Source organism: Neoarius graeffei, chromosome 10, assembly GCF_027579695.1.
Source record: "Neoarius graeffei isolate fNeoGra1 chromosome 10, fNeoGra1.pri, whole genome shotgun sequence".
In the NCBI taxonomy this organism is placed as follows: Eukaryota; Metazoa; Chordata; class Actinopteri; order Siluriformes; family Ariidae; genus Neoarius; species Neoarius graeffei.
The window spans coordinates 24,498,273-24,522,398 of record NC_083578.1 but is presented as its reverse complement, the minus strand read 5'-3'; the positions used below and the strand labels follow the sequence as shown (position 1 = coordinate 24,522,398).

Below are 24,126 nucleotides of genomic sequence, written 5' to 3'. Positions count from 1 at the left end.
TCCACTGTAGAAAGAATTAAACGATACGAAATTGTGAAACGTTTATTCGGATTTTAAGTTCCGAATGTGTTTCAGATTATTCAGTGCAACGTGTTTTCAGCTTTGCCACTATTTCTTGTTCACAATAAACAAGTTTGATCCATTATATTCAAGCACATGTCAGCTGGACGTCCTGCTCCATCAGAGAGAATGACGTTTAAAAACGTAAGAATATTGTTAAGCAGGCTAAATGGTTTGTGATGCATGAATTAGCCCTTTGCTTGAGTAAGGATACAAGCTACTTCTGATTGTGCAAAGAAAGCCTTTTTAACACATTTATACTTGAATATAAAAAGCATAAAATATTGGTAATGAAGAATCAGTTTAAGGTCTAACCAAATACACCATATATCACTTTTGCATTTACATCACTTGAGTCATGGGATACATAAGTTGGGAAACATGTGGGGACTTCAGACCTCTATATTGAAAGAAATATTTACTTTTGTGTAGATAGATGTGATCAGAAGATATTTTATTGTTGACTTTGCAGAATACCTCAATACCTAAGGGGTCTCTTACACCCTGACGCTTGAGAAATTGGTGATGAATGGAGAAGACTTCAGCAACCATCATTCAGTTGCTTATTGTAATAATATCCCCCCCATATCTCATTTCCTTTCACAGGGTTTGCAGTCTGAGTCTCAGAAGCTGTTCAATATCGCAAAAGAACTCCTCCATACAGAGGAAGCTTATGTCAAAAGACTTAACCTGCTAGATCAGGTAAAATATGCATAAACACTGCCTCACTCTCTCTTTCCTGTTTCAGACATCATGCTTCCTTTTGTGAACTCTTGCTTCTAACCCACCCAAGTACACTTTTACCCCCAAACCCCTGCACCATTAGTTACTCATATCTAAGTATTCACTTCAAAAACAAGTCAAATAAATGATCTGTATTTGCAATATCTTCTGTGTTAAAATGACTAAAGTTTAATTTTGTACAAGTGGAACAAATCTAAAATGGATGGTTCCAACCTGTTTGACAGCAAGGTAACAAGGTTAAATCGGTGTATTAAGAATACAGTTCACATGGTGTCCGTCTTTATCCCAGCAACCAACAGTAAGGTTATTAAAAGCACTTGAATGATTTTCTGTGTCTATTTTCACAAATATATAGTTTAATTCCGAATAAACCAACATGGGTTCCTGAGTCAATGGGTACCTCTTGTAGTTAACAGGACACGAGGAATAAAGACTGTGCCTTCATGTAAATAATAAATCTGTGGACTTTTATATCTGACCTACTGTTTTGAGGGTACAGAATTGGTTATTAAAGGAACAGTCCACCGTACTTCCATAATGAAATATGCTCTTATCTAAATTGAGACGAGCTGCTCCGTACCTCTCCGAGCTTTGCGCGACCTCCCAGTCAGTCAGACACAGTCAGACGCGCTGTCACTCCTGTTAGCAATGTAGCTAGGCTCAGCATGGCCAATGGTATTTTTTGGGGCTGTAGTTAGATGCGACCAAACTCTTCCGCGTTTTTCCTGTTTACATAGGTTTATATGACCAGTGATATGAAACAAGTTCAGTTACACAAATTGAAACGTGGCGATTTTCTATGCTATGGAAAGTCCGCACTATAATGACAGGCGTACTAACACCTTCTGCGCGCTTCGGCAGCGCATTGATATCTGAGCTCCGTATCAATGCGCTGCCGAAGCGCGCAGAAGGTGTTAGTACGCCTGTCATTATAGTGCGCACTTTCCATAGCATAGAAAATCGCTACGTTTCAATTTGTGTAACTGAACTTGTTTCATATCACTGGTCATATAAACCTATGTAAACAGGAAAAACGCGGAAGAGTTTGGTCGCATCTAACTACAGCCCCAAAAAATACCATTGGCCATACTGAGCCTAGCTACATTGCTAACAGGAGTGACAGCGCGTCTGACTGCGTCTGACTGACTGGGAGGTCGCGCAAAGCTCGGAGAGGTACGGAGCAGCTCGTCTCAATTTAGATAAGAGCATATTTCATTATGGAAGTACGGTGGACTGTTCCTTTAAAGTACGGAAGCTTGCAGAACTTTTTTTTTTATTGGAAATTGAGGTAACACACTCTCTCTGTCTCTCTCTCTCATACATATATTATAGGTGTTCTGTACCAAGTTGACTGAGGCAAAGATTTCTGTAGATGTGATTAACGGGATTTTCTCAAACATCTCCTCAATCTACCGCTTCCACCATCAGTTCCTGCTGCCAGAGCTACAGACACGAATTACTCAAGAGTGGTGAGAGTTCTTCATTTCTGTCGTGTCACATATGCACAAAAACCGATCACTCATTACATGAATTATGAAAGGAACAACACACATTGTACATTATTTATTTATTTACATTTAATGTACAGTGCATAGCTCATTAGTATAACTGAGAACAAAAGAAGGAACAAAATAAAATATCAACCCACCTTATGGTCATTGGAATATTTCTAAGTGGTTAATGGTCATTGTTTGCTTTAAACATGAGAAGCAGATGCATTTTGGCTGAACTATTCCTTCAAAAAGTTGCCTGTTGGTTGTTACTTGTTATACGTTAAGTTATAAGTAAATGCATTGGCTGTCCAATGTAAATGTTAAATGGTGTGTGCGCGTATGTGAGTGTGCGTGCTTGCTTGCGCATATACTTAAATGCTTATGTACAGTGTTTTTTTTTTTTTTGGTAAGTCTAATAATGGTGGCCCGTGACTCTTTGTCCTTATCTGTGATTAAAGAAATATTTTGTGCATTTGTGTCTGTGGGTGAGTGTCTGGCAAGAAGAATTGCTTTAGAATATCAATTTTGTACACGATTACATGTGCCAGTGTAATTTATGTATCTGATTTGCCTTACAGGAACACGAATCCACGTATAGGTGATATCCTGCAGAAGTTGGCTCCATTTATGAAGATGTATGGGGAATATGTCAAAAACTTTGACTCTGCAATGGACTTGGTCAACACATTGACTCAGAGGTCAACCCAGTTCAAAAGTGTGGTTCAGAATATCCAGGTCAGAGTCAGTGTATAGATGTGTGTCATTTCTGAGCTGAAAAATCTATGGAGTTTTATATAATCATCAAATTTGGGAACAGCTTGACTTCAGATGGACCTGTCAGTAAACTTGGTTAGAATCCTTGAACCTATCCTAATAGTTCAGTAACTGTGCGGGTCCTATTTTCTGTTTCACCAAAGTGAACCTAATAAGCAAGTTTTAGTTTTTTGTCTCGCCTGCGTAACAGTTTTGCGAGACATAGCGGTTACTTTTCCGGATGTCTGTCTGTCCATATGTTTGTAAAAACTTCGACATTTTCAAACATCTCCAAAAGTAAAGGTGATCCTGTGCCCATTCTGCATATGCATATTCGCCATGAGGAGAGCTTCTAAATTTTGACCTTTTGACCTATGGTAAATTTGACAAAAAACTTTGACATTTTCAAATATCTCCAAAAGTAATGAACTGTATGTAATGAAGACCACATTTTAACATCCACCCTAAAGAGGCCTTCTCCTCCAGGTTTTTTTTTAATGTGAACTTTGATCTTTTGTCTTAATGCAATGTGAAATTATGTTTGCTTGCTTCTGAGCAGGCGAGACTTTGCTGTGCTTCTGGTCACGTTTTGGTATTTTCAAAGATTCATGATGAAGCCATGCTCAAATAACCCCCCTTAGTAACTTGATTGCTTATTTTGTGACCTCAGCTGTATGCTGTTTTAGACTAGAATATGCTTGCTGGCTGTCAGTCTTTCTTGTAATAACATTTCACAAGAACTTTGTCCAAAACGCTGAGAGTTAACAACTTTTCCCCCTCCCATCTAGTTGATGAATACTCATTGTGTGCGTGTGTGTGTGTGTGTGTGTGTGTGTGTGTGTGTGTGTGTGTGTGTGTGTGTGTGTGTGCGCATGTGGGCATGCAGAAGCAGGATGTATGTGGTAACTTGACATTGCAGCATCACATGTTGGAGCCAGTGCAGCGTATTCCTCGTTATGAGCTCCTCCTCAAAGACTACCTGAAGAAACTGCCCAGTGATGCACCAGATAGGACAGATGCAGAGAGTAAGTTGACTAGTTGACGAGTCACTAGCTTCTCTACATTCATGTACAATAGTGTGTGTGTGTGTGTGTGTGAGAAAGAGACCAATTTCAACCCTTAAAACACTCCACACTTCCTTCCATCATGCTCCCTTTAAATGCCAGACATCTAAATAAATAAAGGAACATATAAATAAATTAGCTTAAGATTAAATTGGGGCGGCATGGTGGTGTAGTGGTTAGCACTGTCGCCTCACAGCAAGAAGGTCCGGGTTCGAGCTCCGTGGCCGACGAGGGCCTTTCTGTGCGGAGTTTGCATGTTCTCCCCGTGTCCGCGTGGGTTTCCTCCGGGTGCTCCGGTTTCCCCCACAGTCCAAAGACATGCAGGTTAGGTTAACTGGTGACTCTAAATTGAGCGTAGGTGTGAATGTGAGTGTGAATGGTTGTCTGTGTCTATGTGTCAGCCCTGTGATGACCTGGCGACTTGTCCAGGGTGTACCCCGCTTTTCGCCCGTAGTCAGCTGGGATAGGCTCCAGCTTGCCTGCGACCCTGTAGAACAGGATAAAGCGGCTACAGATAATGAGACGAGATTAAATTGGCTTAACAACTTTCCGATATCAGTAAACAGTATTTTTCCTTTCTAGAATTTGGCTTGCGTTTATCTTGAGATTCCACAATCTGAAATATCAACAAATCCCTCAAAATATTGTCAAATAATCTACATGACCGCATTATGCATTTGTAGAGATGACCATCTAATTTTCTCATCGATAATAATTTTCTTGTCACCAGAAATATTCCCAGGAATCTCAAATGAACAATAAGAGTAACATTTTAGCTATCTTGTGTTTGTCTGAGAGTGTCTACCACCATATCCTTCTAGAGTTGTTAAATCCATGTTTATCTTCATCCCGTGTGTTTCGAAACCATGCAATAAATCAGTCATCAGACACTTTAAATCTAATGTGTGTGTGTGTGTGTGTGTTGACTTTTTTTTTTTGTCTCAATCTTTCTTTCAGAGGCTCTGGATTTGATCTCCACAGCAGCTAACCATTCTAATGCTGCTATTAAGAAGATGGTAAGTGTCGCTCTTTCTTCCCCTCATGGTCAACTTGCTGTCAGACGGGAAATACTGTTTCCACTTCCTGTCTATGTTCACTGATAACCTCACAGGCAAATGTGTTTATTCTCGCCTTCTCCCTTCTTTGGCTTTGTTTTCATTGTCTTTCTCTCTGCTTGTCTTTCTCTTTTGGTCTAATTGATTACTCTTTGGCCTTTTTTTTAATGAAAAGGTGAATTTTGTTTTGATTTCATAAAGCAAGTCATTAATCAATTAATTAGCAAATTGATCTGTTTTTAAAATAATTTCCAACATAACTGAATAGACAAATGGGACAGCACTTGTTCTGTTTGTCTATCTGTCTGTTTGTCTGTCTGTCCGTATAGATATGACTGTGCAAAAGTGTTGGACACAAACTTTGTTATAGATTTTTACTTTATGAATTCTGCATTATCTAGTCAGTACAAAGAGACCATATTTCAGAAGCAAAAAAGTTGCTGGGCTTTTCATGCAAAAATAAGTGAGTATGGCAGTCAAAATCTCCAGAAGAACTGTGGCTGGTTCTGCAAGATGGCTCAGTAAAACTTACCAGCTCATTACCTTATAAAAAATTCTTAAAAAAAAAAAATAGCACGGTCGCCTCACAGCAAGAAGGTTCCGGGTTCGAACCCAGCGGCCGGCGAGGGCCTTTCTGTGCGAAGTTTGCATGTTCTCCCCGTGTCTGCGTGGGTTTCCTCCGGGTGCTCCGGTTTCCCCCACAATCCAAAGACATGCAGTTAGGTTGACGTGGGGCGGCCTTGGGCTGAGGTGCCCTTGAGCAAGGTACCGAACCCCTGACTGCTCCCCGGGCGCTCTGGTGTGGCTGCCCACTGCTCTGAGTGTGTGCGTGTGGTCACTGCTTCAGACAGGTTAAATGCAGAGGATGAATTTCACTGTGCTTGAAGTGTGCATGTGACGAATAAAGGTTTCTTTCTTTCTTTTTTTTAAAGCTACAGAAATCGTACCCGAGACTTTTTTTTTTAAGTAAAGGGTCATCACACTAAATATTGTCTTTTTCATTTATTACTGTTTACTGCTCTTTATAGTATTTTATTTAAATGTAGAAATATTTAATTTCATTATATCTGAAGGCATCATGTTTCCTTTTTGTATCTGAGAGATAGCAAAAGAGGCTGTATTGTACAGGCTAAAAGATTTATTGTTGTGTGTGCATCGTTAGGAGAAGATGAATAAGCTGTTGGAGGTGTATGAACGATTGGGTGGGGAGGAAGACATTGTTAATCCAGCTAATGAACTTATCAAAGAGGGTCATATAAAGAAGATGTCTGCTAAAAATGGCACAGCCCAAGACAGATACCTCTACCTGGTGAGTCTTTATTCATGAGTCATGATTCATCTCTTTGTAATCAGGATCCTTCATAAACAGAATCCTAATCCCCACCCTGATTATTGCATTAAGATTCTACAGCAGCAATTTCTGAATGGGTTGAGCAGAAAATTGTCCTCGACATTCATACACAGTTTTAGGCCCTGTCCACACGGCAACGGATTCAGGTGACTCCGATACAATTGCTTATCGTTTAGGCCTGGCGTCCACACGGCACCGGCGTTTTGGGTGCCCCAAAACGCAATCTTTTTGAGAACGGGTTCCAGAGTGGAAAGATCTGGCAACGTTGCCGTTGTGAAGTCGTCTGGATGAGTAAAACGGATTTGTTTACGATGACGTCACAACCACATGACTGTGAGTGCTTCACGCCGGGTAGAAGTGTAACGAATATCACCAGGAAAAAGCCTTACAGAACACTAGTGAGAGTGAAACACGAGCTTGGATATTATTATTATTATTATTATTATTATGTTCAGTGTTAGTTCACAGTAGTAATGCAAGAAGCAGAATAGTGACAGTAATAGTGAAGCAAAAACATGCAATTGTACAAACACTGCAGCTCTACAGCAAAATATTCATTTATGAAATGGTCTGATTCTTAACACCAGTAGTGCCAATGAGCTTCTCATTGCGATGCGAGTTGTCAACAAATCCTATAACTTGGTTCATGAAACGCGCTTACAAAATATTTTCACTGTGAATATTTATTGTGTAATGGTGCAAAGTGAGAGAGAGAGAGAGTCAATCCCGCCAGCAAAAATAGAGAAAAAAAGAGCGATCTCACCTCTTCAGATGTGGGTTTAAGTCCTACAATACATTCCTCAAAAAGGGCGTAGAGGAGCAAATTAATCATTATTTAATTAGCATTCAATTTATTCCGGACCATTAAAGATGCCGCCTTCCGTGTAGAATCATAGGTCATCCTCGCCGCCATTTTGGAGAGGTCAAAGCGGAGAATAAAGATTAGCTGCGTTTAACTGTACCAACAGGTTTGCCATCCAAACGAGATCACATGGGATTACCTTTCACAGGTGAGACTGGAAAAATACTTTTCATTGTATTTGGTCATTATAATGTAATTTTACAAACAGATTTTCCTGACTTTGTGGCTAATATGCATCCTTACTTCTTCTATTGTTCTGGTGTCTCCGAAGGGACCGTCTTACAGCGCCCCTAGAGGTGTGGCATGTGTATTGCATCGTTTTCAGCAAGCGTTGCGTTGCCATATGGACCTGATATTTTACTGATTGTTGCCCATTTGGACGCGATATATTTTTAAATAACATCTCGTTGCCGTTGTCGTGTGGATGTAGCCCTAATTGGCTGTATATGTTCTCTTCACAGTTCAATAACATGTTGCTGTATTGTGTGCCTAAGTTGCGACTGATGGGACAGAAGTTTAGCGTCAGAGAGAGAATTAACATAGCAGGCATGGAGGTATTTAACACTTTCTGGTACGGCTATTTGTGAACGAGAGAACACAGCTGTAAATGCTTTGTGTGTGTGTGGGGGGGGTGTCATTACAAGAACTAATGAATCATCATTATTTCAGGTTCAGGAGAATGTAAAGCAGAACCTTGCTCACACCTTTGCCATCATTGGCAAGCAGCGGTCTCTCGAATTGCAGGCCAGGTGTGTGTGTGTGTGTGTGTGTGTGTGTGTGTGTGTTTTGTTTGTTTGTTTGTTTGTTTGTTTGTTTGTTTTTGTTTACACTTTTTATTCTTATTTACAGAAATGCTGAAGAAAAGCAGGAATGGATCCAGGTAAGGTGTGTGTGTGAGAGAGAGAGATTTATTATTAGGATTAGAATTTATCAATATGGCTTTCTCATACCCCTTTTCCACCAAGGAAGTTCAAGAGCCGGTTCAGAGCCAGTGCGTAATCTCGAACCAGTTCTTTATGTTTTGACAGTCAGAGAACCAGCTCTCAGCCAGGGAAACTGGTTTGCAAGCAGCACCACCAACAATAGTCTAAAACCAAGAATCACTCATGTCAGGGGCTGGGGGCAGGATTATCGTGACCAAGAAGACCAACTAAGACTTTCTGATTGCCATTTGCAAAAACCAGAGCTAGTGTAGCATCTAGTCTGCCTAAGTCAGTAGTCCGCCATTGTTGTTTTTGTGCTCAGTGCTCACGCTACTGGGAAAGTGTGTGTGTGTGTGTGTGTGTGTGTGTGTGTATAATATATATCTCCTTCTCACCCCCGGCGGGGGGGTGGTATCCATGTCATCCTCAAGCTCGGGTCCTCTACCAGAGGCCTGGGAGTTTGAGGGTTCTGCGCAGTATCTTCGATGTTCCTAGGGCTGCGCTCTTCTGGACTGAGGCTTCAGATGTTGTTCCTGGGATTTGCTGGAGCCACTCTCCCCAGTTTGGGGGTTACTGCCCCAAGTGCCCCCACTACCACGGGGACCATGCAACCCTTGACCTTCCACATCCGTTCCAGCTGCTCTTTCAACCCTTGATACTTCTCAAGTTTCTCATGTTCCTTCTTCCTGATGTTGGCGTCAGCTGGGATCGCCACATCTATCACCACCACCCTCTTCTGCTCTTTGTCCACCACCACTATGTCTGGTTGGTTAGCCAGGATCTGTTTGTCAGTCTGGAAGCTGAAGTCCCACAGAACCTTGGCCCTGTTGTTCTCAGCCACCTTCTGTGGTATGGCCCACTGGGACTTGGTACTTCTATTCCATACTGGTTGCAGATGTTCCTGTATACTATCCCAGCCACTTGGTTGTGCCTCTCCATGTACGTTGATCCAGCTAGCATCTTACACCCTGCTACTATGTGCTGGACTGTTTCAGGGGCTTCTTTGCACAGTCTGCATCTTGGGTCTGATCTACTCTGGTAGATCCTGGCCTCTATGGCTCTTGTGCTTATGGCCTGTTCTTGTGCTGCCATGATTAGTGCCTCTGTGCTGTCTGTCAGTCCTGCATTATCCAGCCACTGGTAGGATTTCTTGATATCAGCCACTTCCTCTATCTGACGGTGGTACATGCCATGTAGGGGTTTGTCTCTCCAGGTTGTCTGTTCCTCCTCCTCCTCTGCGCTCTCATCAGGGTTCTGCTGCCTGAGACATTCACTTAGCAGTTCATACTTTGGAGCCATCTTTCTGATGTATTCTCGGATTTTCGATGTTTCATCCTGGACCGTGGTCTTGACGCTCACTAGCCCTCGGCCTCCCTCTTTCCGCTTAGTGTATAGTCTCAGGGTGCTGGACTTGGGGTGGAACCCTCCATGCATGGTGAGGAGCTTTCTAGTCTTGATATCTGTGGCTTCTATCTCCTCCTTTGGCCAGTTTATGATACCAGCGGGGTATCTGATGACTGGTAGTGCGTACATGTTGATGGCTCGGACCTTGTTCTTACCATTCAGCTGACTTTTCAGGACCTGCCTTACTCTCTGGAGGTATTTGGCTGTGGTTGACTTCCTTGTGGCCTCTTCATGGTTTCCATTAGCCTGTGGGATGCCAAGGTACTTGTAGCTGTCTTGGATATCACCTATGTTGCCCTCTGGTAGGTCAATCCCCTCAGTCCGGATCATCTTGCCTCTCTTTGAGACCATCCGGCCACACTTGTCCAATCCGAATGACATCCCTATGTCATCGCTGTAGATCCGGGTGGTGTGGATCAGCGAGTCTATTTCTCGCTCGTTCCTGGCATACAGCTTGATGTCATCCATGTAGAGCAGGTGGCTGATTGTTGCCCCACTACGGAATCGGTACCCGTAGCCGCTCTTCGTGATGATCCGACTGAGGGGGTTCAGGCCTATGCAGAACAGCAGTGGTGATAGCGCATCTCCTTGGTATATGCCGCACTTGATGTTGACTTGGGCAATGGGTTTTGAGTTGGCCTCTAGGGTTGTCTTCCACATTTCCACTGAGTTCTGGATGAAGGTCCTTAGGTTCCTGTTGATCTTATACAGTTCCAGACATTCCAGTATCCATGTGTGTGGCATTGAGTCGTAGCCTTTCTTGTAGTCAATCCAGGCAGTGCCCAAGTTGGTCTGTCTCTTCTTACAGTCTCGGGCAACTGTTCTATCGACCAGTAGCTGGTGCTTTGCTCCTCTGGTGTTACTGCCAATTCCTTTCTGTGCCTCGCTCATGTATTGAGCCACATGCTTACTCATTTTTGCCGCAATGATGCCTGACAGGGCATCATTGGTAATTGGCCGATAGTTGGATGGGATGGGATGGGGTCCTTCATGATTAGGACTGTCCTGCCTTGGGTTAGCCATTCTGGGTGGGTTCCATCCCTCAGCAGCTGGTTCATCTGTGCTGCTAGGCGTTCATGGAGCATCGGTGTTGTGTGATGCCTTTCTTTCATATGTCTTTCCAGTATTTTTCCACCTCAGCTCTTGGTGGGTCTGACCGGTTGTTGTTCTGGCACTGAGAGTACACCTTGGCTGGTTCAGTGGAGAACAGCTTGTTTATTCTCCTGGCCTCTCCCTCCTTGGTGTATCTCTTCAACCGCTGTTGTTGTTGGTCTCAGTGATGGTTCTTGTGGAGATTGTCTTCAGAGCAAGGCTGTGTTGAGGCTGTTAGCTGTTGGGGCTTGGTACCCAATCTCTGGTTGTGGGGATGATGACATCTCCCCGCTGACCTGTCTTCCTGGCTCCCCCTTGCCGTAGCATCGTTGTTGTTGTATTTCATTAATCTCCAGTTGTGATAGTAGATTTCGATTACGGATGTTGGAACACTGGGCTAATAGCTGTTTCTTTGTTAGCCTTGATTGTGGGTTTCGAAGTATCCAATGGTCCCACATTCGCTGCATGTATCCCCTCTCTCTGGGATTGCTTGTATAGTAGCATCCCAGTAAATCTGTATTTTCTGTCCTCGTCCATCGATGTCTTGTTCCAGTAGCCCATTTCTCATCAGTTTGCCCTGGTTCCCTAGCAACTGACGCAGACCTTGTTGACCCGGGTGACGTCTGAACTCTATCAGTTATGTCTTCACTCATTCCTGAGGTAGGCTGATATATCATGAGGGGTTTTGCCTAAGGACCCTTACTGGATGATGTTTTGCCCCGACCGGGATTCAAACCCCGATCTCCTGCGTCGTAGTCAGTGAGCGTTACCACTGTACTATCCAGCTGAGATATATATATATATATATATACACACAGAGAGAGAATGTATATAGTGCCATAATAAGACCGCTCTGTGGTTGCTCCCTAGCCCGTGAAAAAGCAAGCTAGTTCTTAGAAGGTTTGCAAGTTGAACCAACTCCAAAACTAGCATCTAGTTCATGTTGGTAGAAAGGGGGATTTCTGAGTGTTTTTGAAAAACCAGTAGATAGAAAGTACTCAAGATCTTGGTACTAGCGCTAAAAAGTCATCAGGCATTCATATCACATGAACGTTAACCCAATCAGTAACAGACCTGGTTAATCACTACATAATTAATCAACAGAATATGTAATGAGGTTATTAATTGTTCCAAGTAGACAGTGGGGGTTAATGTGTATATCTATAAATGTATGTGTGTGTATATAAAATATATATACAGTACCAGTCAAAAGTTTGGACACCTACTCATTTATAGGTTTTTCTGTATTTTGAGTGTTTTCTACATTGTAGAACAATACAGAAAACATCAAATCTGTGGAACATATGTGGAATTATGTCATAAACAAAAAAGTGTTAAATATGCAAGTTTCATATTTTAGATTCTTCAAAGTAGCCACCGTTTACCTTGATGACGCTTTGCACACTATTGGCATTATCTTAACCAGCGTCATGAGGTAGTCACCTGGAATGCTTTTCAATCAACATGTATACATCGTCAGAAGGTAATTAGTGCGATTTCTTGCCTCCTTAATGCGTCTGAGGTCATCAAATAGTAAATAATAAAAATACAGTAAATAGCCCGATTCCACAACTGTAGTAATCCATATTATGTCAAGAACCACTCAGCTAAGTAAAGAGAAATGACCTCCATCATTACTTTAAGACATGAAGTGTCTTTTAATTAATAAAAATATAGAAAAATATTGAATTAGAAGGTGAGTCCAAACTGGTACTGATATCATTATTATTATTATTATTATTATTATTATTATTATTATGCCAAATATGCTGATGACAGCGAAATTGTAGCAAAATATGAATCAATGTTAGTGTGTCGGCAAATGTGGGTACAGCCAATGGGAATGGTAAAGGACGTTCACAGGAAACAGGCTAAATCATATCAAACATTGAACTCAGAGTTGTATTAAGTGCATATTTAAAAAAAAACTATCTAGCATAGAAAATACATGTACAAATTTTGTTATATTTAAAATGAATGTCAACTGCCCCTAACTCACTCACTCTCTCTCTCTCTCGTGTGTGTGTGTGTGTGTGTGTGTGTGTGTGTGTGTGTGTGTGTGTGTGTGTGTGTGTGTGTTTCTCTCTTCCTTAGGTAATCTTGGCCACAATAGATAAGCAAAAACAGAAAAGTGAGACATTTAATAAAGCCTTCAGTAGCTCCATTTCCCGTGATGATGAGCAAACACCTGACTCACCGGTACAATAATCCTTTTTTTTTTTTGGTCTGTTTCGCTGACCAGTTGTCTGTGTTTATCGTGGGTGTATTTTTTGGGTACCTTTGTCTATGTCTCAGTTGTTCAGCTTTTTAGAATACAAGGTGACCAGTTGATTTTATTAGAGTTAAAATAATGAACTAATTTTTGACTCTAACACAAGTTATTTAAGCATGTCAGACGACTCAAAGTACAGCTTGAATTAGAATACACTCCCCACAGTCAAGTCCACTTCTGGAAGGCTAGACTTTAACTCTGATTAATCACTTTGATTGTTAACTTTCTTTATAATATATTGGTGAATTAAATCATGTGTCTAGAAGCAGAAGAAATACCAAATTGTGCTAGACACTGGCCCTCCAGGTCTAGAGTTGGTCTATAATTACAATAAAAACATCATTATTATAAGGATATTGCCTTGTTTCATTTATGACTGAACCTGATGTTTGTCTTTACACAGATTCCATGGAGTAATACATCTATAGATTCAGATGGAGGTGTGAATGAAAGGGTAAGAAGATATCTGCATACCTGCAGCACAAAGTCTCCATCATCTTTTCATAATTCCAACAAATAAACCATTTGATTTAGTTTAGTGCATTATTAATTTGGTGCACTCTTGTGCTGCATTGAGTGCTTTAAAAGTGTGTGCGTCTGGATGTGTGAATCTTGTGTGCAGAGGAGTTCAAAGAAGCGAGACAAGGAGAAAGAAACTTGTAAGGGCTGCAACGAGACTTTTCACTTCACTAAACGCAAGCACCACTGCAAGAACTGTGGAGCGGTGAGTGGCAGTGCTAAGTAAATGTCTCGTGCTTATGTGGGGCAAAGTTTTTAGATGTGAGCATTTACCATATATTCACTAGGTATGAGGTATTTTCTGCTTCCAGTTAAACAGTACTTCTGCCAGTCATGATTATACATCCAATTTATTGTAAGCAAATTAGTCAACTAACATTGTCATTTAATTAATATCTGCATTATGGATTTATTAGAGATTAGCCAGATTATGGTTATAAGGCTAAAACTAGGTTATATGTATTAGACTATAATCGTGTGTGTGTGTGTGTGTGAGAGAGAGAGAGAGAGGGAGAGAGAGAGGAAAAAAATCCCAGGAGATTACTAATTTCTGAAATGCTCAAACCAGCCCATCTAGTACCCACATATATGCCATGGTTAAAGTCACTGAGATCAGTTTTTCCCCATTCTGATGTTTGAAGTAAACATCACTTGAAGCTCTTGATCTGTATCTGCATGCATCCGCATTTCATCACATGATTGGCTGATTATAAAACTGCATGAATTTATAGGTGTTCCTAATAAAGTGGACAGTGAGTGTATATGGAATTTTTATTTTAAAAATGATTGTGCCATATGTATGACTTTTCTTACATCTCTGTTGCACCCTGCAGGCTGTCTGTGGTAAATGCTCAAAGGTGTCAGAGACCAAGAACGTCCGCCTGTGTAAGCAGTGTTTTGAAGTTCTGCAAGGACCTGATGGGACGCCAGGGGGCAATGTTGAGCAGAAGAAAAAAACAATGGTAGAGGTGAGACACCATTTACGCCCTACATGAGTCATTTCTTGTAAATGTTTGGTAAACTGCTAATAGAAAATAACACCAGAAGACATTTGTTCCACAGTTAATTACCTATGAGTTATGAAACATGAGTAAATGTGTTTCAAAACCTGATACCAGCTACTGTTCCAGTCCTCTTAACAGACTAGCAGCTATCTCACAGCTGGAATGAAACAGTATAGGTATGGCTAAAAGAGATTAGTTATGGCAGTGCAGGATTTCATTTAAAATCATCACTTTAAGGCGAGGGTTTTACGTGGCATAAATGTATATCTAAATATGTATCCAAGCCTAAATACACACACATGTTAGTTCTGTAAACTCTATGCTATTTGTATCACTATCTGCATTGCTATGGCACAGCAGCAGGTAATACACTATAACCCGCTAATACCCAGACAAGTAATCTTGTTATACACACCCAATTATGCCAACAGGGTCATTTTCGCTTCAGAATAGTGAGATGCCTGTACAATTTTTGTGCTAGTATAACATGCAAATACATACTTTTCTATTATTTCTTCCTGGCTTGCATTTAAAATGGGGATTTAGACCACAGTTGGTGTATATGTTTTATGCTGCATTTTCTTTTTTTTTTAAATTGTGGGTCTAATTATTGCTCTGTGTCTAATCTCATGTGATGTTGCAGAAGCAGCTGTCCTTGACAGATGATAGTTATATACTATGCAGCCAGCTCCTGGTTCAGGAGAAAGGAAAGAACTGGACCAAGACTTGGGTGGCCATATCAAAAGCAGAACCACTAACGCTGTACCTACAGACTGGCAGCCAGGTAGTACATTGTCTGTAGTGTTTGGTTATCTGCCTGCTTATTTGGGACGATTGAGGTCAGGTGGATTGCCCAAGTCCTCTCATGACCTCATATTGACTATCTGGGGCTTACTCACATTAGTCTCTCTCTGTCTCTTCACTTGCTTTACTTCCCTGTTTCATGTTTTTATTTTCAATTTTGTTCTTTGATATCTTCTGTTCTTTTCTGTTTTTGATGTTTTTGTCTTTCATACTCTGGCCGTTTTAGAAACTTCTCATAATTTTGTTATAAAACAAAAATGAAGTGATACGTAATTTCCCAGGTATGATACCTTCGAAGCATTAGATTAGGATTACATACAATCAGGTTCAGAATTATTGTGAAGGTTATATTGTCCAAATTATGAGAAATCTCGTCTCGTCGTCTTCCGCTTATCCGGGGCCGGGTCGCGGAGGCAGCAGTCTGAGCATGGAAGCCCAAACTTCCCTTTCCCCAGACACCTCGGCCAGCTCCTCAAGAAGAACACCGAGGCGTTCCCAGGCCAGCCGAGAGACATAGTCCCTCCAGCGTGTCCCGGGTCTTTCCCGGGGGGACATGCCTGGAACACCTCCCCAGGGAGGCATCCAGGAGGCATCCGAAAGAGATGCCCGAGCCACCTCAGCTGATTCCTCTCGATGTGGAGGAGCAGCAGCTCTACTCCGAACTCCTCCCGAGTGACTGTGCTTCTCACCCTCTCTCTAAGGGAGCGACCAGCCACCCTGCGAAGGAAACTCATTTCGGCCGCTTGTATCCGTGATCTTGTTCTTTCGGTCATTACCCAAAGCTCATGACCATAGGTGAGAGTCGGAACGTAGATCGACCGGTAAATCAAGAGCTTCGCCTTTTGGCTCAGCTCCTTCTTCACCACGACAGACCGGTAAAGTGACCGCATCACTGTGGAGGCCGCACCGATCCGCCTGTCGATCTCACGCTCTATCCTTCCCTCACTCGTGAACAAGATCCCGAGGTACTTAAACTCCTCCACTTGAGGCAGGACTTCTCCACCAACCTGGAGAGGGCAAGCCACCCTTTTCTGGTCGAGAACCATGGCCTCTGACTTGGAGGTGCTGATTCTCATCCCAGCCGCTTCACACTCGACTGCAAACCACCCCAGTGCATGCTGAAGGTCCTGGTTTGAAGAAACCAACAGGACATCATCATCTGCGAAAAGCAGAGATGAAATCCTGTGGTTCCCAAACAGGATTCCTTCCGGCCCCTGGCTGCGCCTAGAAATTCTGTCCATAAAGATTATGAACAGAACTGGTGACAAAGGGCAGCCCTGCCGGAGTCCAACATGCACTGGGAACAGGTCTGACTTACTGCCGGCAATGAGAACCAGACTCCTGCTCCATTTGTACAGGGACCGGACAGCCCTTAGCAAAGAGCCGTGAACCCCATACTCCTGAAGCACCCCCCACAGAATACCACGAGGGACACGGTCGAATGCCTTCTCCAAATCCACAAAGCACATGTGGACTGGTTGGGCAAACTCCCATGAACCCTCGAGCACTCTATGAAGGGTATAGAGCTGGTCCAGTGTTCCGCGACCAGGACGAAAACCACATTGTTCCTCCTGGATCTGAGGTTCGACTATTGGCCAAATTCTCCTCTCCAGTACCCTGGAGTAAACCTTCCCTGGGAGGCTGAGAAGTGTGATTCCCCTATAATTGGAGCACACTCTCCAGTCCCCTTTCTTAAAAAGAGGGACCACCACCCCAGTCTGCCACTCCAGAGGCACTGTCCCCGACCGCCACGTGATGTTGCAGAGGCGTGTCAGCCAAGACAGCCCCACAACATCCAGAGACTTGAGATACTCGGGGCGGATCTCATCCACCCCCAGTGCCTTGCCACCGAGGAGCTTGCTTGCCACCGAGGAGCTTGCTAACCACCTCAGTGACTTCGGCTTGGGTAATGGACGAGTCCACCTCTGAGTCCTCAGCCTCCGCTTCCTCAGTGGAAGACGTGACAGTGGGGTTGAGGAGATCCTCCAAGTATTCCTTCCACCGCCCGACAATGTCCCCAGTCGAGGTCAACAGCTCCCCACCCGCACTGTAAACAGTGTTGGCAGAGTACTGCTTCCCCCTCCTGAGGCGCCGGACGGTTTGCCAGAATTTCTTCGAGGCCGACCAATAGTCCTCCTCCATGGCCTCACCGAACTCCTCCCAGTTCCGAGTTTTTGCCTCCACAACTGCCCAAGCTGCGGCACACCTGGCCTGCCGATACACATCAGCTGCCTCAGGAGTCCTGGAGGCCAACATGGCCCGATAGGACTCCTTCAGTTTGACGGCATTCCTTACTTCCGGTGTCCACCACCGGGTTCGGGGATTGCCGCCACGACAGGCACCGGAGACCTTGCGGCCACAGCTCCGAACAGCCGCGTCAACAATGGAGGCAGAGAACATGGTCCACTCAGACTCAATGTCCCCCGCCTCCCTCGGAAGCTGGGAGAAGCTCTCCCGGAGGTGGGAGTTAAAGACCTCCCCGACAGAGTGCTTGGCCAGACGTTCCCAGCAGACCCTCACCATATGTTTGGGCCTGCCAGGTCTGTCCAGCTTCCTCCTCCACCAGCGGATCCAACTCACCACCAGGTGGTGATCAGTTGACAGCTCAGCCCCTCTCTTCACCCGAGTGTCCAAGACATAGGGACGGAGATCCGATGAAATGACAAAGTCGATCATCGACCTCCGACCTAAGGTGTCCTGGTGCCAGGTGCACTTATGGACACCCCTATGCTTGAGCATGGTGTTAGTTATGGACAAACTGTGACTAGCACAGAAGTCCAATAACAAAACACCACTCTGGTTCAGATCGGGGAGGCTGTTCCTCCCAATCACGCCCCTCCAGGTGTCACTGTCGTCGCCCACGTGAGCGTTGAAGTCCCCCAGTAGCACAATGGAGTCCCCAGTCTGAGCACCTCTCAGTACCTCTCCCAGGGACTCCAAGAAGGCCGGATACTCTATACTGCTATTCGGCCCGTAGGCACAAACAACAGCAAGAGCCCTCTCCCCGATCCTAAGGCACAGAGAGGCGACCCTCTCGTTCACTGGGGTAAACTCCAACACATGGCGGCTGAGCTGGGGAGCTATAAGCAAGCCCAAACCAGCCCGCCGCCGTTCACCATGGGCGACTCCAGAGAAGTGGAGAGTCCAGCCCCTCTCGAGGAGCTGGGTTCCGGAGCCCAAGCTGTGTGTGGAGGTGAGCCCGACTATCTCTAGCTGGTACCTCTCAACCTCCTGCACAAGCTCAGGCTCTTTCCCCCCCAGCGAAGTGACATTCCATGTCCCAACAGCTAGCCGCTGTGTCCGGGGATCAGGTCGTCGAGGCTCCTGCCTTCGACTGCCGCCCAATCCACACTGCACCAGCCCCCTACGGCTACCTCTGTGGGTGGTGAACCCACAGGAGGTCGGGCCCACGTCACCGCTTCGGGCTGAGCCCGGCCGGGCCCCGTGGGCAAAGGCCCGGCCACCAAGCGCTCGCATATGAGCCCCAACCCCGGGCCTGGCTCCAGGGTGGGGCCCCGGCTGCGCCATACCGGGCGACGTCACGGTCCTTGATAGATTGTTATCCATAAGGGGTTTTGGTGAACTGCTCTTAGTCTGGCCTGTCACCTAGGACCTGTCTGCCTTGGGAGACCCTAACAGGGGCGTAATGCTCCCGACAACATAGCTCCTAGGATCATTCAAGCACACAAACCCCTCCACCACAATAAGGTGGCAGTTCTAGGAGGGGTATGAATTCCCAGTAAGCGCGGATCATAAGTTTGTGTTGATTAAGTCCCTGTCCTTTGTTATGAGAAATGTTTTTGTGGTTATTTATTTAGCTTAGCATCATGCTGCAAATATTAAAGAAAAGCTATGCTTTAATTAAAGTCAATTTATTCTAAGAAAAAGAAAACCTTGCCAAAAACGCTTAACAAAACAGCATGTCACAATTATTGGCAGCTATGCATTGAGTACTTCATGGACTCGATGCATAATGGATTAAAAGAGGAGTATGCAGTTTTTCAGACAATTTGTTAAAGCAATATTTCACAAACTTGAAATGGAAACACGTTTTTCGCATTTAAGTTGCATGCATGGCATGAAGAAATGGAAACGTTACCTTTCTGAAAAAAGAGCACTCTCTAATAACTGTCATGAGGGGGGAACTGTAGTGAGAGGAGAAAACCCAGCTTTAATCACATAAATATCACTTAATGGAAACACAGACCATTCGTAATTGTGTTTTGTCGAATTAAAAAAAAAATAAAATAAAATATATATAGTTTCTATAAGATGCAAAACTGCAATGGAACTCTGGCTAATGATTTCTTCTATTATGCTTTATGAAACTGGAGAACACAGAGCAAGGAATCTGAGACCAGGCCCCAATACAGAAGGTCTCAAGATCCTCCGGGATCCTAGGTCCTCTCTTATGGACTCTCCACTTTAGCTCACCCCACAGGTTTTCAGTAGTGTTTAGGTCTGGGGACTGGGATGGCTTTGCTTATTGACTTATTGTTATGTGGTTTTGATTCATTGTCCTGCTGGAAGAGCCAGCCAGGATCCAGTTTTAGCTTTGTGGCAGAGGCAGCAAGATTTTCATTTAAAATCTCCTGGTTCTTCATGGAGTCTCTGACACCATGTGTCCTAACAAGGTTTCCATGGCCTCTGGAGGACAAACAGCCCCACCATTTTCCAGATCATCTGTACTTCTGTTTAACAAATAGTGTTTACACCCCATCCACCTAGCGCTTCTGGCCACAGAACCCAGTTCCAGTCAAAGCTCCAGTAGCATTTTGTGAGCTCTGGATGCTTGCATTTTGTGGTTAGATGAAAATAAAGGCTTTCTTCTAGCATTCCTTCCAAAACATTTGTTAGAAAGGAGGTAGCATATAATTATAGTATTGGGGACTTAGTGATCCTAAAATGTTAATCTCCAAGCATAATCCTTTGAGGATCTTTCTGCCACTAATCATCCTTTTTCTGTGTGTGACAGGAAAATACATTTGTGTCCTTTTCTAGGCAGGTTCATTTAAACTCTGGTTGTTTTACACTTTTGTGTTAATTCCCCAAGAAGGCATATTGGCATTTTCAGGCTCATCATTTTTATAGCCATTGCCTGATTGGTAAACCCTTTTTTTTTTTTTTTTATATTTGTGTATTCTCTCATTTCTTCCATGCTGGTGAATGACTAAAGGAATTTGGCCTTTGTGTCACCTCATACTTATAGTACCAAAAAAAGTGCACGGGCACACAGAAACGCATCATTCTAGGGCAGGGGTCACCAAACTTTTTTCTCTGGGGGCCAGATTGTCGTTCCTGACTGTGATGGGGGGCTGGGGTCGGGTCAGCTATATAACATAGAATTGTATGACCCAGACAAATATGACCACCAGCAGGCCTCATTGTGTAGTAGAGATTACTAGCCTGGCACAGCCATCCACACTACTACAGTATATCAACACTTGATTCCTGGCACATATTTGTTTATCTTTACTAGTGGTTTGCAAAAGTAGTAATCGAGTCTTCACACTTTGTTTTAATTTGAAATACCACAGATATTCCATTTATTTATTTTCTAATAAAAATAATATCAAAGCTGTCAAGGTAAGAAACATCTGCCTAGTTGAGGTGATTGACACTGGCAAAGGTGAGTGGAAAATTATAAATTGTAGGTAGGCTTGTTGATATTATTAATAATATTAATAATTGTGTGCAGCACTTAATAAAGGTCAAATAAATAGGCCTATAAAATAAATAAATTAAAAAAAACAGTGAAATTATAATAATATGAGCAATAGATCAATAGATCACAGCAGTTGTGCTGTGTCCTGCACGTCATTGCTCTCATCCATGGCCAAAGCAAAAAACTCAAATTCTGACGCTTTCTCATTCAGCTGGTCATACACGTTGTCCCCCAAATATTCGGTTCGCCTGGTCATAGTAGGTGCGGAGAGACTCGCCGCGTTGAGCGCATCCTTCTTGTCGGGACACACCTCCTCAGCCACAGCAAGCATGCATACTTTAACAAAGTCCCCATCAGTAAACGGCTTTCCATGGGTAGCTAGTAGGTGAGCTACCTTATAGCTAGCTCGGACAGCAGCCTGGTTGATCTGGGTTTGGCGAAGGAATACATTCTGTTGTGCAGCCAGTCCGCATTTCATCCTCCGAATCCTGTCTTCTCTTGTTTGCCCTCGCAAACTAGCATACTCTTTGTGGCGGGTTTCGTAGTGACAACGCAGATTATATTCTTTGAAAACGGACACATTTTCTTTACATACAAGACAAACTGCACGGTCCTTACACTGAACAAAAAAATAATTGGTGGTCCACTGTTCTTTAAAAACTCTGCACACTCTGTCAGCTTTTCGCTTACTGCTCGCCATTTTGCTGTCCTGAACACTGACGGTTCTCTGCGCATGCGCTGCCTGTCACTGCTTGATCGCGAGCATATGACACAAATTTGGAAAATATGAATAGTTCATTTTATAACTAAATATCAATTTTAATTGATAAAATCAACAAAATACAAGATGCAGGCATGTTGTTATTTGCCAAAAAGCAATTTAAAAAAATAGGCCATGACCACTTTTGGGGATTGCCTCATAGGGCCGGTTCAAGTGGTGGGGGGCAGAGGGGCTGGGGGGGCTGGTCAAAGGGGGGTGGCGGGCCGTAGTTGGCCCGCGGGCCATAGTTTGATGACCCCTGTTCTAGGGCATTCACTATTCATCAGTGTATCCTTTGTGGGTTAAGCTGTTCTATTAATATTTGGGAATAGGTCAAAAACAATATTAAAATAGTTCTTATTGTGTTTTATGAAAACCTTGGCAAAAATGACACACAAAATCATAAGGAAATTAATTTATATTGTATAATTTGGCATCTATTGGTATTGGTACGATACCTGATATTTAAAATGGTATTTTCTCATTCATTCATTCCTCAACAAGTGCTTTATCCTGGTCAGGTATACGGTGAGTTTGAAGCCAATCCTGGGATATAAAAATGATCTAATGTGTTAATGTATTTTGATTGGTAAGACCCAGAAACAGTTCACTCATTTTGATAATCGTCTTGCCTAATCAGTGATTTTTCATTCTTCATTAGGATGCCCGTGGAGCCCAGACAATCTCTCTACCTGATTATGAGGTCAGCACATCCTTAACGCCCTCAGAGAAGTCAGAAGGCAAACATGTGTTCAGGCTCAGTCACTCCCAACATGCACTGCTGTTCAGTGCCCAGGATGTAGAATTAATGGACAAGTGGGTGGAGCTTCTGTCCCTTTCTACAAAAGGGGTGGTTTTAGAGACATTGTTAAGCCTGACGGAACACCATAAGAGCCAATGAAAACGAGGCATTGAAGCAACAGAACTTTGTCTTCTAGAAATTGTTACTTGAATTCACATTATCCTCAGCACTTTTTTTCTCCTTTTTTTTTTTTAGTTTTTAGTTAAATTTTTTTTTTATTTGCTCCTTTTACAAAAGCACAGGAGGCATTTGTACACATACAGGCACTGTTCCAACTCCTCTGCCACTGTTGTGCTGGTGTGTGGCTGGTTCCTCAATGCACTGTTTTCTTTCTTTTTATTTCTCAAAAGTTTTTTGTATTATAATAGATAAGGTTGTTGTGGATTTTTATTAAATATTATGAGACAAATGTTTTTATGATTTTGTTAAAGGTTCATGTAAATTGTTATTACTTGTTTAGCATTAACTCACATTCACTTTTGCTGAAATACTGCCTCAGACACCATTTTCTTCACTGTGTGTTAGTTTTTTCCTCTTTGCCTGCACACCATGTTCTGTTCCTGTTCTCACATTGTGGCTTTGTAGCCTCTTTTTATTTTTTTTAAGGTTGGCTGATGAACAAGGAAACTCCATTTTAAGTAAGACAAGCTAAGGTGGCAAGTCATTTAATTATTCTACTGTAATATCTTATTAATATTTTCCCAACTTACTCATTTCCTCCATTTCACTGTTATTCTGTATGACCCTTTAAATAATCTAGCATATGTTCACCCCTTCAGTACATTTACTGTATTTGTACTGTAAGTCTCTTGTCAGTGTCTGAAGATGGATCTCAACATGCTTGTAGTATCCCATATTTATAATGTGTGCTTTTAAAAACCTTTGCAAGCATTTCTGCCTTCTGAACATGGATTTTAACCTACAGAACCAGGATAATTGTGTTCATTTTTAAACCGGAAGTGTTGACAAAAGGAAATGTCTCTACTATATCAGAATAAAACAATATCTGGTTTCCATGTTTCATATTTAATTTCACTTTATAGTTTTTTCTCTCGCATGCCTTTATTTTACTTATCTGCTTTACGTTGTGTTGATGAGTTCTTCTAGTAAGTCCTGTAAATTGTCTCACATACACAATACCCAGAAATGTGTGTGGTATTAGGCATGGTGTGGTGTTAGGCATGTATACAGGTTCAGTTCCTGTTGCTTGTGGTTTGAAGTTGTCTGTTTGTTCTAAAGCTAAAAGTAGCAATTCTGAAAATGTTTGTTTCTACAGTCTCATCTCATCTCATTATCTCTAGCCGCTTTATCCTGTTCTACAGGGTTGCAGGCAAGCTGGAGCCTATCCCAGCTGACTACGGGCGAAAGGCGGGGTACACCCTGGACAAGTCGCCAGGTCATCACAGGGCTGACACATAGACACAGACAACCATTCACACACTCATTCACACCTACGGTCAATTTAGAGTCACCAGTTAACCTAACCTGCATGTCTTTGG

At 43.0% G+C, this 24,126-nt stretch overlaps 1 protein-coding gene across 2 annotated transcripts in view; it reads left to right on the top strand.

Annotated features, from left to right (window-relative positions):
* Positions 1–23,652, top strand: part of fgd (faciogenital dysplasia) — a 121,623-nt gene extending 97,971 nt beyond the window's left edge. The window contains exons 5-19 of one of the 2 annotated variants that reach the window (XM_060931600.1): positions 667–762; positions 2,137–2,273; positions 2,876–3,032; positions 3,937–4,075; positions 5,072–5,130; positions 6,332–6,478; positions 7,877–7,936; positions 8,052–8,131; positions 8,232–8,262; positions 12,896–13,000; positions 13,477–13,527; positions 13,696–13,797; positions 14,426–14,560; positions 15,240–15,380; positions 22,487–23,652. In XM_060931600.1, the coding sequence (XP_060787583.1) occupies positions 667–762; positions 2,137–2,273; positions 2,876–3,032; positions 3,937–4,075; positions 5,072–5,130; positions 6,332–6,478; positions 7,877–7,936; positions 8,052–8,131; positions 8,232–8,262; positions 12,896–13,000; positions 13,477–13,527; positions 13,696–13,797; positions 14,426–14,560; positions 15,240–15,380; positions 22,487–22,726 (1,680 nt within the window). In that variant the 3' untranslated portion in view covers positions 22,727–23,652. Of the gene's footprint in view, positions 1–666; positions 763–2,136; positions 2,274–2,875; positions 3,033–3,936; positions 4,076–5,071; positions 5,131–6,331; positions 6,479–7,843; positions 7,937–8,051; positions 8,132–8,231; positions 8,263–12,895; positions 13,001–13,476; positions 13,528–13,695; positions 13,798–14,425; positions 14,561–15,239; positions 15,381–22,486 lie in introns of both variants that reach the window. The other variant, XM_060931599.1, reaches the window with a different exon arrangement.
* Positions 23,653–24,126: the final 474 nt, after the last annotated feature.